This window comes from Cajanus cajan, chromosome 8, assembly GCF_000230855.2.
Source record: "Cajanus cajan strain Asha chromosome 8, NIPB_CcT2T_4, whole genome shotgun sequence".
Classification (NCBI taxonomy): domain Eukaryota; kingdom Viridiplantae; phylum Streptophyta; class Magnoliopsida; order Fabales; family Fabaceae; genus Cajanus; species Cajanus cajan.
In genome coordinates, this window is record NC_138524.1 from 560,665 (window position 1) to 575,504 (window position 14,840).

The 14,840-nt window shown below is 33.7% G+C and overlaps 3 protein-coding genes across 3 annotated transcripts; 2 read left to right on the forward strand and 1 right to left on the reverse strand.

Annotated features, from left to right (window-relative positions):
- Positions 1-1,953: 1,953 nt before the first annotated feature.
- On the forward strand, positions 1,954-3,866 carry OTP70 (Tetratricopeptide repeat (TPR)-like superfamily protein). Its single transcript, XM_020358701.3, has one exon. It carries the CDS (start codon positions 2,071-2,073, stop codon positions 3,625-3,627), a length of 1,557 nt encoding a protein of 518 aa, XP_020214290.1. The 5' UTR covers positions 1,954-2,070; the 3' UTR covers positions 3,628-3,866.
- A 145-nt stretch (positions 3,867-4,011) lies between these two features.
- LOC109798427 (putative pectinesterase/pectinesterase inhibitor 33) lies at positions 4,012-9,339 on the forward strand. The gene is made up of 2 exons (XM_020358699.3): positions 4,012-6,039; positions 6,708-9,339. The coding sequence occupies exons 1-2, from the start codon at positions 5,130-5,132 to the stop codon at positions 7,400-7,402; spliced, it is 1,605 nt and encodes a 534-aa protein (XP_020214288.1). The 5' UTR covers positions 4,012-5,129; the 3' UTR covers positions 7,403-9,339.
- A 3,862-nt stretch (positions 9,340-13,201) lies between these two features.
- Positions 13,202-14,302, reverse strand: LOC109799231 (21 kDa protein). Its single transcript, XM_020359782.3, has one exon. It carries the CDS (start codon positions 14,063-14,065, stop codon positions 13,457-13,459), a length of 609 nt encoding a protein of 202 aa, XP_020215371.1. The 5' UTR covers positions 14,066-14,302; the 3' UTR covers positions 13,202-13,456.
- Between the last annotated feature and the right edge of the window lie 538 nt (positions 14,303-14,840).

A 14,840-nucleotide genomic window follows, 5' to 3' on the forward strand; every position in this document is an offset into this window, starting at 1 on the left:
ATATATTATTAATGTCTTGATATATATTATTACTAGTGATATATTGGTGTTTAATTGTATAAGTAACTTTCTTTTTATTAATGCTTTCAATATACAGAATGGAATCTGAAACCCATGAGCAAATTATTGATGTTGGGTTAAATGAACAACTTTCTCCTATTATTGAAGATATTGATGATTCTAGGCCAACTAAGAAGCCTAAAACAACCACATCTAAAGTTTGGGATAATTTTACTAAACTTGGGGTAAAAGATGGTAAAGAAAAAGCTAAATGCAACCATTGTGGTAATGAATATGTTTGTGGTGGTGTAAAAATAAGAACTTCATCCATGTTACGTCATTTGCAAAAGTGTGACATCTTAAAGCAAAAACAAAAATCTGCACAAATTGGAAATATGATAATTGATCAAGCTGGCAAGCTGAGGTATAGAGAAATAGATCAAAAACATTTTGAAGATTTGCTTTCAAGGGCTATTATTGAACATGGGTTATCATTTAGTTTTGTTGAGTATAAGTGGATTAGAGAGTTATTTTTGTATTTATATCCTGGGTTAAGAATTCCTAGTAGGAATACAGCTGTTTCTAACCTTTGGAGGATTCATGATGAAGAAAAAGTAAAGGTGAAAAATGCAATGCGTAAAGCTAATATTAGGATTTGCTTAACATCTGACTGTTGGACATGCATAACTCAGGAAGGATACATTTGTGTAACTGCTCATTTTGTTGATTCTAATTGGAAACTGAATAGTAAGATTCTTGCCTTCTCTAAGTTAGATCCTCCACATGGTGGTCATGAAATGGCAAAAAAAATCTTTGAAATCTTGCTTGATTGGGGGATAGATAGGAAAGTGTTTTCCATAACTTTGGACAATGCAAGTGCCAATGACACAATGGTAAATTTCATGAAAACACAATTTAATTTGCAAAATAGTTTGATTTGTAATGGCTCATATTTTCATGTGAGATGTAGTGCACATATACTAAACCTCATTGTTCATGAAAAGTTAGATGTGTTAGCTTATTGGAGGGATCGTCATGATCGTTATCCAAACCTCTCTCGGATGGCTTGTGATGTGCTGAGTATTCCAATCACTACAGTTGCTAGTGAATCTGCTTTTAGTCTTGGGTCTCGAGTGCTAACTAAGTATCGCTCTACCATTTCTTCCTGAAAATGTAGAGTTACTCATTCTAACTCAAAATTGGTTACATGGTTTTGAAGAATTAGGTAATTTTTATAATGAAAATTTTCTTATTTATTTTTACAATAACTCATCCTAACACTTTTTTTTTCCCTATTTGTAGATGGAGATAAAATGGATGTGCAAAGAGAAGAAATTGTTATTGACATTTCCATGCAAGATTCTAATTAAGTTTATTTTGCAAGACTTTCGTATGATAAAATATTGAAGCTTTTTATTTTGAAGTTTGGAGTTTGATTATGGTTTGTAGTTAATTTTGTATGATAAGACATTGAAACTTTTTATTTTGGAGTTGGACTTTGATTATGGTTTTTGTAGTTAATTTTGTATGATGGAACATTGATATTTTTTATTTGGACTTTTAGCATGGTTTGTATTTAATTTTATATGATGAGTTATGATTTATGACTATTAATAATGTTAATTTTATGATTATTATATTATTTGAAATTTGAAATTTTGTTTTTTTTTTTGGTGGGTTGGTGGGCTAGCCCGTTTGACCCACCAACCCGTGGTGGGCCGTGCCGAGCCATAAAAATTCTGAAAAAATAAAAAGTGAGCCGGGTTGGGTTGGCCTGTTTTTAAGGTGGGTCAAAGTGGGCCGGCCCACATGGGCCGGACTGGCCCGTTTTGACAGCTCTAGTCCAGAGTCGGGTCCAGAGTCAATCTTTTCAAATATTGTTTATTTGCACATGTAATTTTCTTAAAAAGAAAATCATGTAAACGTACGTAAATTACATATATCTTGAATTTCTAAGAATTTGTCGTATTAATATATTCGTGTGTTACTTATTGTAATGATCAAATATCAAAACTTGTTGGTGGATGGCGGGCATGATTATCGAAGTAATTCCCCGTTGAAGAAATTAGAATGATAGCAACGCAAACGTTCCCTCGAAATGGCATGAGCTTGTGTTCGGAGAAGAAGAAAAACAAAACTTGGAAACAGAGACGGCGAGAAAGCGAAGAAAGAAGCAACGCTCTCTGTTTCCCAAAACCCAAACCAACCCCACTCCTTATCCGTCACCGACCTCTCCCCCAAACAAAACTCCAAGCTCTTGAACAAGTCCTCACAGACCTTGAATCCTCCGTTGAGAAGGGCATCAGAATCGATCCTGAAATCTATGCCTCTTTGTTAGAAACCTGTTACCGCTTCCAAGCCCTTCGTCACGGTATCCGACTCCACCGCCTCATCCCAACAACCTTGTTGCATCAAAATGTCGGAATTTCCTCCAAGCTTATTAGGTTGTATGCGTCGTATGGTTACTTAGACGATGCCCACGACCTGTTTGATCAAATGACTAAAAGGAATACCTCCGCATTTCCCTGGAATTCACTTATCTCAGGATATGCCCAAGTGGGTCTATACGATGACGCCATTGCACTCTACTTCCAAATGGTGGAAGAGGGTGTTGAACCTGACTTGTTCACCTTCCCTCGGGTTCTCAAAGTTTGTGCCGGAATTGGGTCTGTTCAAGTGGGGGAAGAGGTGCATCGCCACGTGGTTCGTGCTGGCTTTGTCACTAATGTGTTTGTCCTCAATGCACTCGTTGACATGTATTCCAAGTGCGGTGACATTGTAAAGGCTCGAAAGATCTTTGATAAGATGCCACTTAGAGACCCGGTTTCGTGGAATTCGATGCTCACGGCTTATGTTCATCACGGCCTTGAGGTTGGGGCAATGAACATTTTCCGCCAGATGCTTTTGGAAGGCTCTGAACCTGATTCTGTTAGCATATCCACCATTCTCACAGGTGTGTCATCACTAGGTCTTGGGGTCCAAATTCATGGATGGGTAATCCGGCGAGGGCACGAATGGAACTTGTCCATTGCCAATTCCTTGATCACGATGTACTCCAACCATGGCAAGTTGGATAAGGCACGTTGGGTATTCAATCTAATGCCAGAGAGGGATCTTGTTTCGTGGAATTCTATAATATCTGTACATTGCAAACACCGTGAAGCCCTTGCTTATTTTGAGCAAATGGAGGAAGCTGGTGTTGTGCCTGATAAAATAACGTTTGTTTCAGTATTATCAGCTTGTGCCTACTTAGGTTTGGTGAAGGATGGAGAGAGATTGTATACTCTATTGTGTAAAAAGTATAAAATAAACCCAATTATGGAACATTACGGTTGTATGGTTAACCTTTATGGAAGAGCAGGACTGATTAAAAAGGCTTATAGCGTTATAGTCGATGGAATGAACTCTGATGCTGCTGGTCCAACTCTCTGGGGAGCTTTGTTGTATGCCTGTTTCTTGCATGGAGACGCAACTGTAGGGGAGATTGCTGCAAACAGGCTTTTTGATTTAGAGCCAGACAATGAGCATAATTTTGTCCTTCTTATGAGGATATATGAAAATGCAGGCAGATTAGAGGACGTGGAGAGAGTTAGAATGATGCTGGTAAACAGAGGATTGGATTATTAGACAGCTGCACATCCAAATACTTATCACCACATGTATAACCCGTGTGTTTTTTCTTGAGTCACCCCGGATATGCTTGATGATGCTTGATTTGTTCAGTTTCCTTTTTGTCCCACCAATGTGATTACAATAAACATTCTTTGATGTGCAGCATCAGCACATAACTTGCCTCATCAAATTCCAACTAGGTAATGTCTTTCTTCCTCTTCGCATCAAATACCAGAAAATATATTATTTTTTCACATGTAATCTATCATCACATCACACGTTATTACTGGGTTGAGTACCTTGTCGACTAGAACAAGAGATTAAAAAAGAGTTCTTCCGTTCATAATTGTCACGCCTTTCTGGATTGATTGTCTGGAATAAATGATTTCAATTTCAAACACCTCAAATGCAAAATTCTTTGATTTTCTGTTTTGAATCAAGGAATTGCGTAAGACATGCTAAAGCGTAACATCTTACAAAAGTCTATTGATCAACTAACACTCTATTCAATAAATTGATTCTTGCAGCAACCCGCACATGCTGAATATTGATATTTGTTGAATGTGGGATTAGAGACGTGTATACTGATTTTTTTCACGCTATGCACCAGCTTTCTAATGAAGATCCTAAATTTATGGCCAAATTGTATTACATTAACAGCTAATTGGAAATTGTTAAAGAAAAAATATAACTGAGTCTGAAAACGTACCTGCGGCCGCAAAGTTTGAGATTCCCTGCTACCCTCAACTCTTCCGTACGTTAAATAAATAATCCTGCTAGCATTTAAGCAACCTATTTCTTTTTCTCTATGTACACAAATAATTTCTTTCTTTAATTATACTTTGATTTGAAGCCAAGTTCCTTTTGCCTTTTTTAATAGTAAGACTTAAGAAAGTACACAAACAACGCAGCACAAAACCGTTGGAGTATTGTGGGGACTTACGCAAACATAGATTTTGTCAACGCGGTGTAAACACTTTTTGGCTGCCTTTAGAGCCAAATAAACAGAGATTTTGGTCAATGTTACATAATCTCTTATGATTTTTTATGCGTAAGGCTGAAGAGATTATGTCAAGTGGCAAGACATTGAACTTCCAAGAAGAGTGCCAATGCCATTTAATTTGTCTCTTTCCATTGCATGAGTATTATGTCAAGTGACAATGTGAAAGCAAAAATGACAAATATAGGATGATTATGCATTGGATAAATAATTACATATAAAACCACTATGTTCATAAGTAATCCCTTAAACCGTGAAAGATGGAATGATGGCACATGCCACGTGCTGATTCCGTAGTACTGTCTAAATGCACATGATTTCGTATCGATAAAGGAAATCAAGTTCGCGTCGCGTCTACTGTAACATCAAAGATTAAAGAAAAAAGAAGGGTCAGCACCGAGCACATGATTAAGAAACTCCCACTCTAAGCTACTACTATACTACGAGAGTGCATGGAAAATAGAAATATATAACTTCTGGGCACCCGAAACAAGAAAAGAGAAAAAACATCACCAAAATGACAATGATGGGAAACACATTGTTAACGTTGTTATTGCTATCCTCAGTTTTCTCAATAGCCTCATCAAGAAGATCAAGACATTCCAACAGCAACATAGATTGGTGGTGCAACCAAACCCCACACCCCGAGCCATGCAAATACTACATGATGAAACAAAGCTACTACCACCATCACAAACTCAAACACAAATCCGAATTCCGCAAAATTCTGATCCACTTGGCCTTGGAGAGAGTAGTGATCATGCGAAGGCAAGCACGTGAGTTAGGGCAAAACAGGATCACCAAGAAGCAGAAATCAGTGTTCCGTGATTGTTTGAAGCTCTATGACAACACCATCTTCCATCTAAACCGTACCCTTCAAGGCCTTCACGTTAAGAAGAGTTGTTCACCCTTCGATGCACAAACGTGGCTCAGCACAGCTAGCACAAACATCGACACATGTCAACACGGGGCCTTAGAGCTTGGCATTCGAGATTTCATCTTTCCAAGTGAGAGATTCAACGTGACGGAGATTATAAGCAATAGCTTATACGTGAATTGGGCTTTCCTGAAACACGAAAAGGTTCGTTACACAGCAGATGCAGATGATGGTGATGCTTTTCCAAGGTGGTTTTCATTGCATGAGAGGAGGCTTTTGTTGTCTTCTAAAATTAGGGCACATCTTGTTGTGGCCAAAGATGGTTCTGGACACTTCAGGAGTGTTCAAGCTGCTATCAATGCCGCGGCTAGGAGAAGGTTCAAGAGCAGGTTTATTATACATGTTAAGAAAGGAGTTTATAGAGAGAATATTGAGGTTGACAAGACCAACGACAATGTAATGTTGGTTGGTGATGGCATCAGGAATACCATAATAACAAGTGGCAGAAGCGTTCAAGATGGTTATACCACCTATAGCTCCGCAACAGCAGGTCACTACTCTCAACTATTTCATCTCTTTTTCTGTCAATTCATTCCTCTTGTCATTTATTTGATTATTTCTAGAACTCATCTTACGCTCTTCATTAATCCTCAATTTGAGGTTTTGCTTATTGAAATATTTAATGATTCTTCTTCAAATTTAGGCAAAATCTTTATTTTGTTTTCGTATCCTTTTGCAGTATATATACTTTGTACATCTTTTTTTTTTTTAGGCTTAATTGTGCTGGTTTTTTTTTTCTTTCATTCATGTTTCAAAGGTTTTGCAACCCCACTATTGAATTTTCACATTTTTTCTAATTAAATTTTTAAAATTTAGCACATTTTGTCAGTTAAGTTTTATTAATTATAAAATGAAAAAAGGTTGAATTTCATTCACATGAACTTGTATATAAAGGTAAATGATGGCTTTAAATAAGTGTATTGTATAAGTGATGCGTGTAACTTTTGGTACATATTTCAGAGACTTGGCATAATGGCAAGGCGAAATGCGTGTGATTTAAGCATATGTAGTAATTTTCTACGTATTGATTGAGCTTTGATTAATTTTTCCAATAAGTATGTCATTGGTGGTGTTCATTTCATCTCCAACTACCTACCATTACCACTTTTTTTTTTTTTTTTTTTTTTTTAAGAAAGTGAATTATAAAATATGTTTCAGGAATTGATGGTGTTCATTTCATTGCACGTGACATTACCTTCAGAAACACTGCGGGTCCTCGCAGGGGTCAAGCTGTGGCACTTCGATCAGCCTCTGATCTCTCTGTGTTCTATCGGTGTTCCATCGAAGGGTACCAAGACACTCTCATGGTCCATGCACAACGACAATTCTACAGAGGATGTTACATCTATGGCACCGTTGACTTCATTTTCGGCAACGCCGCTGTTGTTTTTCAAAACTGTATCATTCTCGTAAGAAGGCCCTTAAATGGCCAAGCAAACATGATCACGGCCCAAGGCCGAGATGACCCATTTCAAAACACTGGGTTTTCGATTCACAACTCTCAGATCAGGGCCGCCCCGGACTTCAGGCCCGTTTCTGGCATGTTCAACACCTTCTTGGGCCGCCCTTGGCAGCGGTACTCGAGAGTTGTGGTCATGAAAACTTTCTTGGATAACTTAGTGAGCCCAATGGGCTGGTCTCCGTGGGGCAACACGAATTTTGCTTTGAACACTCTCTATTATGGAGAGTACAGAAACTTTGGGCCGGGGTCATCCACAAGGAACAGGGTTCGATGGCCCGGTTTTCATTCTATAACAAGCCCAAGTGAGGCATCAAGTTTCACCGTTGCGAACCTTCTTGCTGGGCGCACATGGTTGCCTGCTACTGGTGTGCCATTCACTTCTGGCCTTTAGTCATTGTCTTGCGCTAAGCTCAATTAAGTTGATGACATTCAATTCGTTGGAATTAAGTGTCTACAAACAACACCATATTCTTTTGTACATTTCATGACATAAGTAATAAATTATAAATAAATAAATAATAAATTCATCGTCAGTGTATAAATTTTTTACACTATTCTTCGATCACAAATTTTCATGTAATATAAATTTGTTGGTTTTTATAATAATTATATTAAAAATTATATAGGAAAACGGTAACCAACGTGCCCTTAGAGCATTTGTTAAAGAATTAAAAGTGGGATTTTTTATTGAAAAATATGTAACAACACATTATTAGGACATTGTTAAAATTGTTGAAAAATATCTTCATAATTTTTCATTTCTGTGAACTCAAAATAGAAAACTAGAATAATAAGATCAAATATTTTTAGCATATAAAACCTCTAAGAAAAAATCACGAGATCCATAAACTATTTTTTTTTTTTTTTTTGAAGCAAGATCCATAAACTATTTAAACTTCGATTATAACAATAATAAAGATATAAAATACAATAATAATGTATCTTTAATTTATAAATAACATTCACAAATTAACTATAAGAATCTTTCTACTTTTTTTCTCACTCTTCTCTCTAAGTGAGATGACTTACAGGGAAGGATTGCACATGGTGCAATTAATGCAGCGAATGGTGCAGTTGAAATTGAAAGAAAATCAACTATTTTACTACATGTTTTCACATTATTAGCTGTTACAAATAAAATGCACTTTTCTTCTTTGCATTCAAGGCACCGAATGAAAATCTGTACCATGCCGCCATGTTCAAGTTTTCACACTTTGCATGGTTGGTAAATTTCCAACCCATTGCATCACTGGCTGCACCCCACAAAAAACATGTATATTAAACTCAATTAGCCTATCTATTGTTTATCAAAACTGTATATTTTCGTGGACTCTAAAGAACCATTCACACGAGACATAAATATTTTGTTGAAAAATATTACTGTTGGCAAATGCGTGAATATTTGATGCTATTAGATGATCTTAAATGATAACAAAATAATGAAAGTTTTCTTCTTATCTTACTTTTTTATTTATCATATATATCATTTTTTCCCCTCATTTTCCCCCCTCTATATCTCTCACTTCGTTCCATCGATACAACCAAAATAAGGTATTCAGTTAAGATATTTGAGAGCTTAGTATTTGCACCTTTCAAAAACCTGAAGCACCTCAATCGTGGCAGAAATGCTGACTATTTATTAATGACTCAGAGTAAGTAAAAGTCGTTTTGAAAAATATAGATAGAAAATTAAAAATGGCTAATTACTTAATCGATTGTTCTTGTGAACTAGCTAGATATTATGCGATGGCAGCAGTGAAATATATGTGACAGAAATGGACAGCTGAAATATACATGTGAACTAGCTAGATATTATGCGATGACTAAGCTTGGTCATCTTGAAGCTGCAAAGAAAATTAAATTAACCAAAAATCAGTGATGTAGTTGAATGGTGTGACTGTAAACCTTAAAACACCGTATATTCTACGATATATTGTATTGTATGTCCACCCGAACAGGTAACGCTCACTTCCACATTGCCAAGTTTAAAATCGAAGATAATGAGCTATTAGATAACAACTATCCTAATAAGAATTCAGTACTCCGCATGAAAAGAGTGTGTTAAATGACTAAAATAATGTATAAAATTCGATTTGGTATGTATAAAAGTTTCAGTGATAAAATGCATTTAATACAAGAAAAAAAATGCCACAAGTTATGGATGAAGTTATCCATATATTTTCTTTTTTGGTTGCCTTAAGTTATAATTAAAGGTTATTGTTATGGTCTGAGATGGCCCGGGTGCGTAGTGGAAACTGGTAAAGGCAACAATGTTGAAATATTTGGATATAAGCATCTGAGTGCTGAGTCAGCTGCTCCAATTATGTGTGGGCATGCATCTTTTTGCACCGAGATGCCTTAAAACAATGAACATAATTTTGTACTTGCTATGAGAATCTGAAAATGTAGGCAGATTAATTAGAAGACAAGGTGTGATGCTGGTTGACAGAGGATTGGATTATTAGACAGCTATATGTACATTACCTTAAGTACAATCCATTTCATTTGTGTTATTTCTTGAGTCACAAGACATGCTTGGTGCATGTTCCATTCAGTTTTTATTTTGTTCCACAAATGTAATTACGATAAGCCATAAAGATTCTACGATATCATATGTACAAGTACAGCATCAGGCATCAGCACATAATAACTTGCTTCATCAAATTCCAACTTGGCATTCTTCATCTCCCCTATCAAATACATTCATGCTCAAACGTAACATCGAACAAAACTCTGTTAACTAACACTTCATAGTTCATCCAATAAATGTATTCTTGCCGCAACCTGCACATGCCACCCTCAAAGCACGTGTAAACTAGTTATATTTGTTAGAATGAGGGACTCGAGACGTGCAGAAAACAACATAAATAATATTACTCCCTTTAAAAAAATTAAAATACAATTTCTTGAGACGAAAAGAGATCCTAAATTTGTGGTGCAATTTGTAGTATAGTTAACCGGAAATTGTCGATGAAAAAATATAACTACAGTTTGAAAAGAAGAGGACGTACTTTTGCAAGAGTTTCAGATGTCCCGCTAGTAAATTATTTCTTTTTCTTTTTGTACAACTAATTGTGAGCATTAACCAATAATTTCTTTCAATGATCTTTTGTTTTGAAACCAAGTCCCTCTTCGCTTAAGAAAGTAATTAACTAAACAAGGCAGCACAAAATGTTTGGAGTAACGTGGTGGCACAAGCAAAAATTACAAATTCATATCCTGATCGATAATAATATAACTTCTTAGTTTAGCAAATGAAAAAATAATGAATTATGATTACCGAGTAAAGTAGTATGTAGGAAGCAATCACTATGTCATTATAATCTCTTGTTCATAGTAAGGTACACACTTTCGGCAGTTTGCAATTTTGTCAACGATAAACAATATAAAACGATTGCAACTACATTCAGACAAGCATTTTTATATGTTAAATCTCTAATTAATCACATGATTGTATAGCTTTCAATTTAAGAATTCATAAAAAAAAGCATAAGAAGATTCCATTTATGGGGACTTGGAAACTGGAATCAATCGCGAAAAACCATTGCTAATAATAAAGATAATTATGGTCCCATAAATTTCTCTCATTTTCAATTTGATCCCAGTATTAAAAGAAGTTTTCAACCAGTACTCACTTTCTTTGAACTGTTTTAGTGGCTAACACAAACATGTTTTTAATCCCATGCAAAAAGGCTTGTTGGCTCTCTCATGGTCAAATTTTTATATCTCACGCTGTCACGCGTGGAATGGTTAGTCAGATGATCAGCTCATTACAAAATTGAAATGGAAAGTAGTAAAGATTGTTAATTGTATAAAGATTGATGAAATAAAAAGGTTTTGAGGGTTGAGATGATGCCACGAAGGAATCACCAACGCCAACGACACTTAAGAAAATAAATTAAAAGAACTTAAATGGTGTGTTTGGATGAGGAATTTTATAAATTCAAAGAATTTAAAATTCTTGGTATTTGAATTACTTTGATTTCAATTTTTATCATTCTTAAAATATTTTGTTTGGATAAGTCAATTCAAATTTATCAAATCTTAAATTGTTGGGTTGGATATGATAATTTGATTCCACCATGGTAAAATTGATTTTAAATATATATTTATATGTTGAGATTTTTAAATTAAACTTTATAAAAATAAATATTAGCTAATTTTTAAATATTTATAATAATTTTAAAAATTAATATTAGATAATATTTAATAATTTTAAAAATATTTTTGAATATTAAATAATTAAAAACATGAAGAGATAAGAGATAAGATAAAATATATAAGTGAAATAAGAAGAAAAAAAATATGAGAAATTTCAAATTTTACATTTCAAGGAATTTCACAAATGCTTGAATTCCAAATTCCTTATAAATTCTCTATCCAAGCAAGGTATTTCACCTCAAAGAGAATTTGAAATTCTTCAAATAAATAAATTGCTCCATTTAAATTTTTTATCCAAACATACCATTTCCAATGATAGCAATTCATTTGAGTTGCTTCATGCATTAAAAAATGAAAAGAGTGGTCTCTAGTGTGCCATGTCAACATTAAGCAACTCAAAAATAAATTTACTCCAATATATGGTAAGAAATTTTAAGAAATTCAACTTTTAGAATTTTTTTTCTAATTATTTATGAACTAAATTTAAATTTTTTATTAAAAAGAATAGTTGCACTACAATGAAAGAAAATAAATTACGAGAAAAAAATACAATAAGTAGATATTAAAAATAAAATAAAGCAATAATAATAAATACATAAATATTATACAAAATAAATTTTCACCATTATTATTTTTTGAAACGTTCTCAAATATGTTCAATAAGATCTGCTTGAAATCTGGTAAGAAACGATTATTTGAGAAAGCAACTCTCTCTCTTCTTCAAGCAACTCATGTTGTCACGTCAGAGTCCTCCAATGACAAGAAATCGGAGCTTCAGTTACTTCATGGGACAAGTAACTCCATTATAATTGTTCTAAGTCGGCTCGAGAATGATGACTAAAATTAAGGATTTCAATCTAAAGACTTAAATAAATTAAAAAAAAACTTTTTTAAGTCTAAGACTTGAATAAATTTTTTTTAAAATTATAAGATCAAATTTATTTTTTAACATTCACGTAAGCCTCTCGTGATTGATGACTTGAATTCAATGTTTAATAAATTAATTAAATGGACAACTAAATATCCAAGTCACATTCAATGTTAATCACATACTTTGCCCATAAATTTAGGGCTAGAGGGAAATGGCCTATACAATTTTTGCCAACTTTTACATATCATAGGGTCAGAGTAGATAATTTATGACTTAAGCTTTTAGTTTATATTAAGAGTATACATTAATATAGTATTTTAGCCCATGAAAATAGAAAGTGTGTCACAAGTTTGTGAAATTAAAAAAAAAAGTCAAATATATGCTTACAATATCAAATATATAACTCTCTAAATTTAAATATGTAATATCATTTTAGTTTTTTAAGATATTTCAATATTGTAACTTTAGTTACATATTTTGTTGAATTTTAGACTAATGTGATTTTTATTTGACATTTTATTAGTTTTAAGGTGATATGACATCACCTTCTAAATTTAGAGATCAAATGTAAGTGTTCATTATTTTTGGATTCGAACTAATATTCCTCCATATACAATGTTATACATCGTTCTGATAATTATATTTTCCTTTATTTCGCATTAGCTTTGACCGTTTTCTAGGTTCTCTCTGATTTTCTTAGAAGAAGGATCGAGTCTAATTCTTTTTAAATTTCCACTTTTTCAATTGTTTGAGATTCCTTATAGGCTTATATAGCCCTATTTCAGACGAAAATTTATTCTTGCAAATTAATTAATTGATATCAGTATGATCATCATGAAAATGGTTCCCATTAAAAAATAAAATAAAATAACTGATCAAGATCGTAGAGATGACGTGCCATTCGAAAGTACAATACATGCGGAACTAAAAAATATTGGAGCCTCTTTCGTTTTTTGACTATATATTTTTAAGTGGAAAAATAAAAAATATATTTATCAATAATTTAAATTAAACTATTTCATAAGTTTATTTTACATATATAAAATTAATGATAAATAGTCCATTATGCAAGCAGCCTTAATTAAATGAGCTCATATTTATTTATTAAATTAAATAATGAGCTAATCTTTAGTTCTTAACTGTATAATTATATCTATATAAAATAATATATAAATTCAATCTCATTTATCGTTCTTACACTCTACACACACGAGTAGCTGATCATATACACCATGTATACATGTAACATAAGAATCACACTGAAAGCCACAGTTTTACAATAACCTTAGTGACTTATATGGAACAATTAAATAGGCCAAGCACAACTAACCCTAGAAGGGAAAAATTGTGTATATAGATGTCATATGGAAGAAACATACATTGAAGACGAGTATGGTTTAATTGAATGAACATTTAGGAGTAAAGCTTGTTGACGAATGCCAAGGCATTGCTATTCAACCAAGAAACGTTATAAACGGAGGTTTTGATCGTCTTCTGCAGCGAAGGACGCACTTGTATTTCATCAAACTCATCCGTGCATGTAGACTCATCAGTTATGGCAGCACTCATCCATGTCTTTATGTTATCCCATTGATATTTCTGATCGATCGATGTTCCATTCAAATGTGCCAGCTCATCAGCAGATTGGCCAAGAAGATCCACAGTGTCATCAACGTTCTCTCTGCAATCAGCAATCACCGAGGTTTCTCCATATGTTAGCCCCTTCGTTTTGGACACCTTTTTCAATGTGTTAGATGCAATTTTCGCTGCTTTTAGAGCCACGTGAATGGACATTTTGGTGAGTGTAACTCGGTTTCTTTTGATTGTTGATGCATAAGGGGAGAGAGACTTGTAGCAAACATTCGGGTATGTGGTTGAATTGCATTGATCTTTTATGAACTTTTTGTAGACTTTGGTGGAATCGGTGGTGGGGTTGGATTTGGAGGCACATGATGTTAATTGGAGAAAGGCTGAGATGAATACAAGTGATAGAAGGATTCTAACCAGAGCTTGCAATGCCATTTTTCTTTCTTTCTATTGCATTGGTAGAAGTGAAGAATGGAGGGTTTTATAAGCAAAATATGTGATCAAGTATTGGAAGTTATAAGGGATAATGTGGAATAATAAAGAGATCGGAGAAGGGAATAAAAAAAAATGGTGAATCCAGTCTGTTCATAAGGAAATTTAAGCGTACAAGATGGGATGGCACATGCCACATGCATGTTCATTTCGTATGCGTCGTAGAGTCTAAATGTACACACATGATTTCGTGCCCATAGATTAAATCAAGATCGCGTCAAGTTTACTATGTTTATCAATTCAAAGATTAAGGAAAAAATGCATGGGTCAGCACATGATTCTTCAATTGACTTTTGAAACATGAACGATAAATTATGGGTTTGCTTTTTGCACATTTGGTTATTCACTTTTTTTTAATCTATTTTTATCCCTGTCAGTTTATAGATACACTAATTTGGTTCAATTGTTTTAGAATCTAAAATTTGAAAACATTAAAGAAAAAAAAAATGACTTATAATAGGGTGACTTAAATGTTTAAATTGAGTTAAATTTTTATTTAATTAAAAAATAAAATAAATCAAATTTAGTAATAAATTAGTCAAAATCCCTTTAACTTGGAAATAAATAAAAAGTTATCAACATTACACGTCCGACTATATTATAACATATATACTTTAGATGTTAAACATTACTAATATTAGTTGGTACAACTTGTAGATGATTGTATTCTTTAATCAAAATATTTAGGTTTCAAATTTTAATCTTAGATATGAAATAA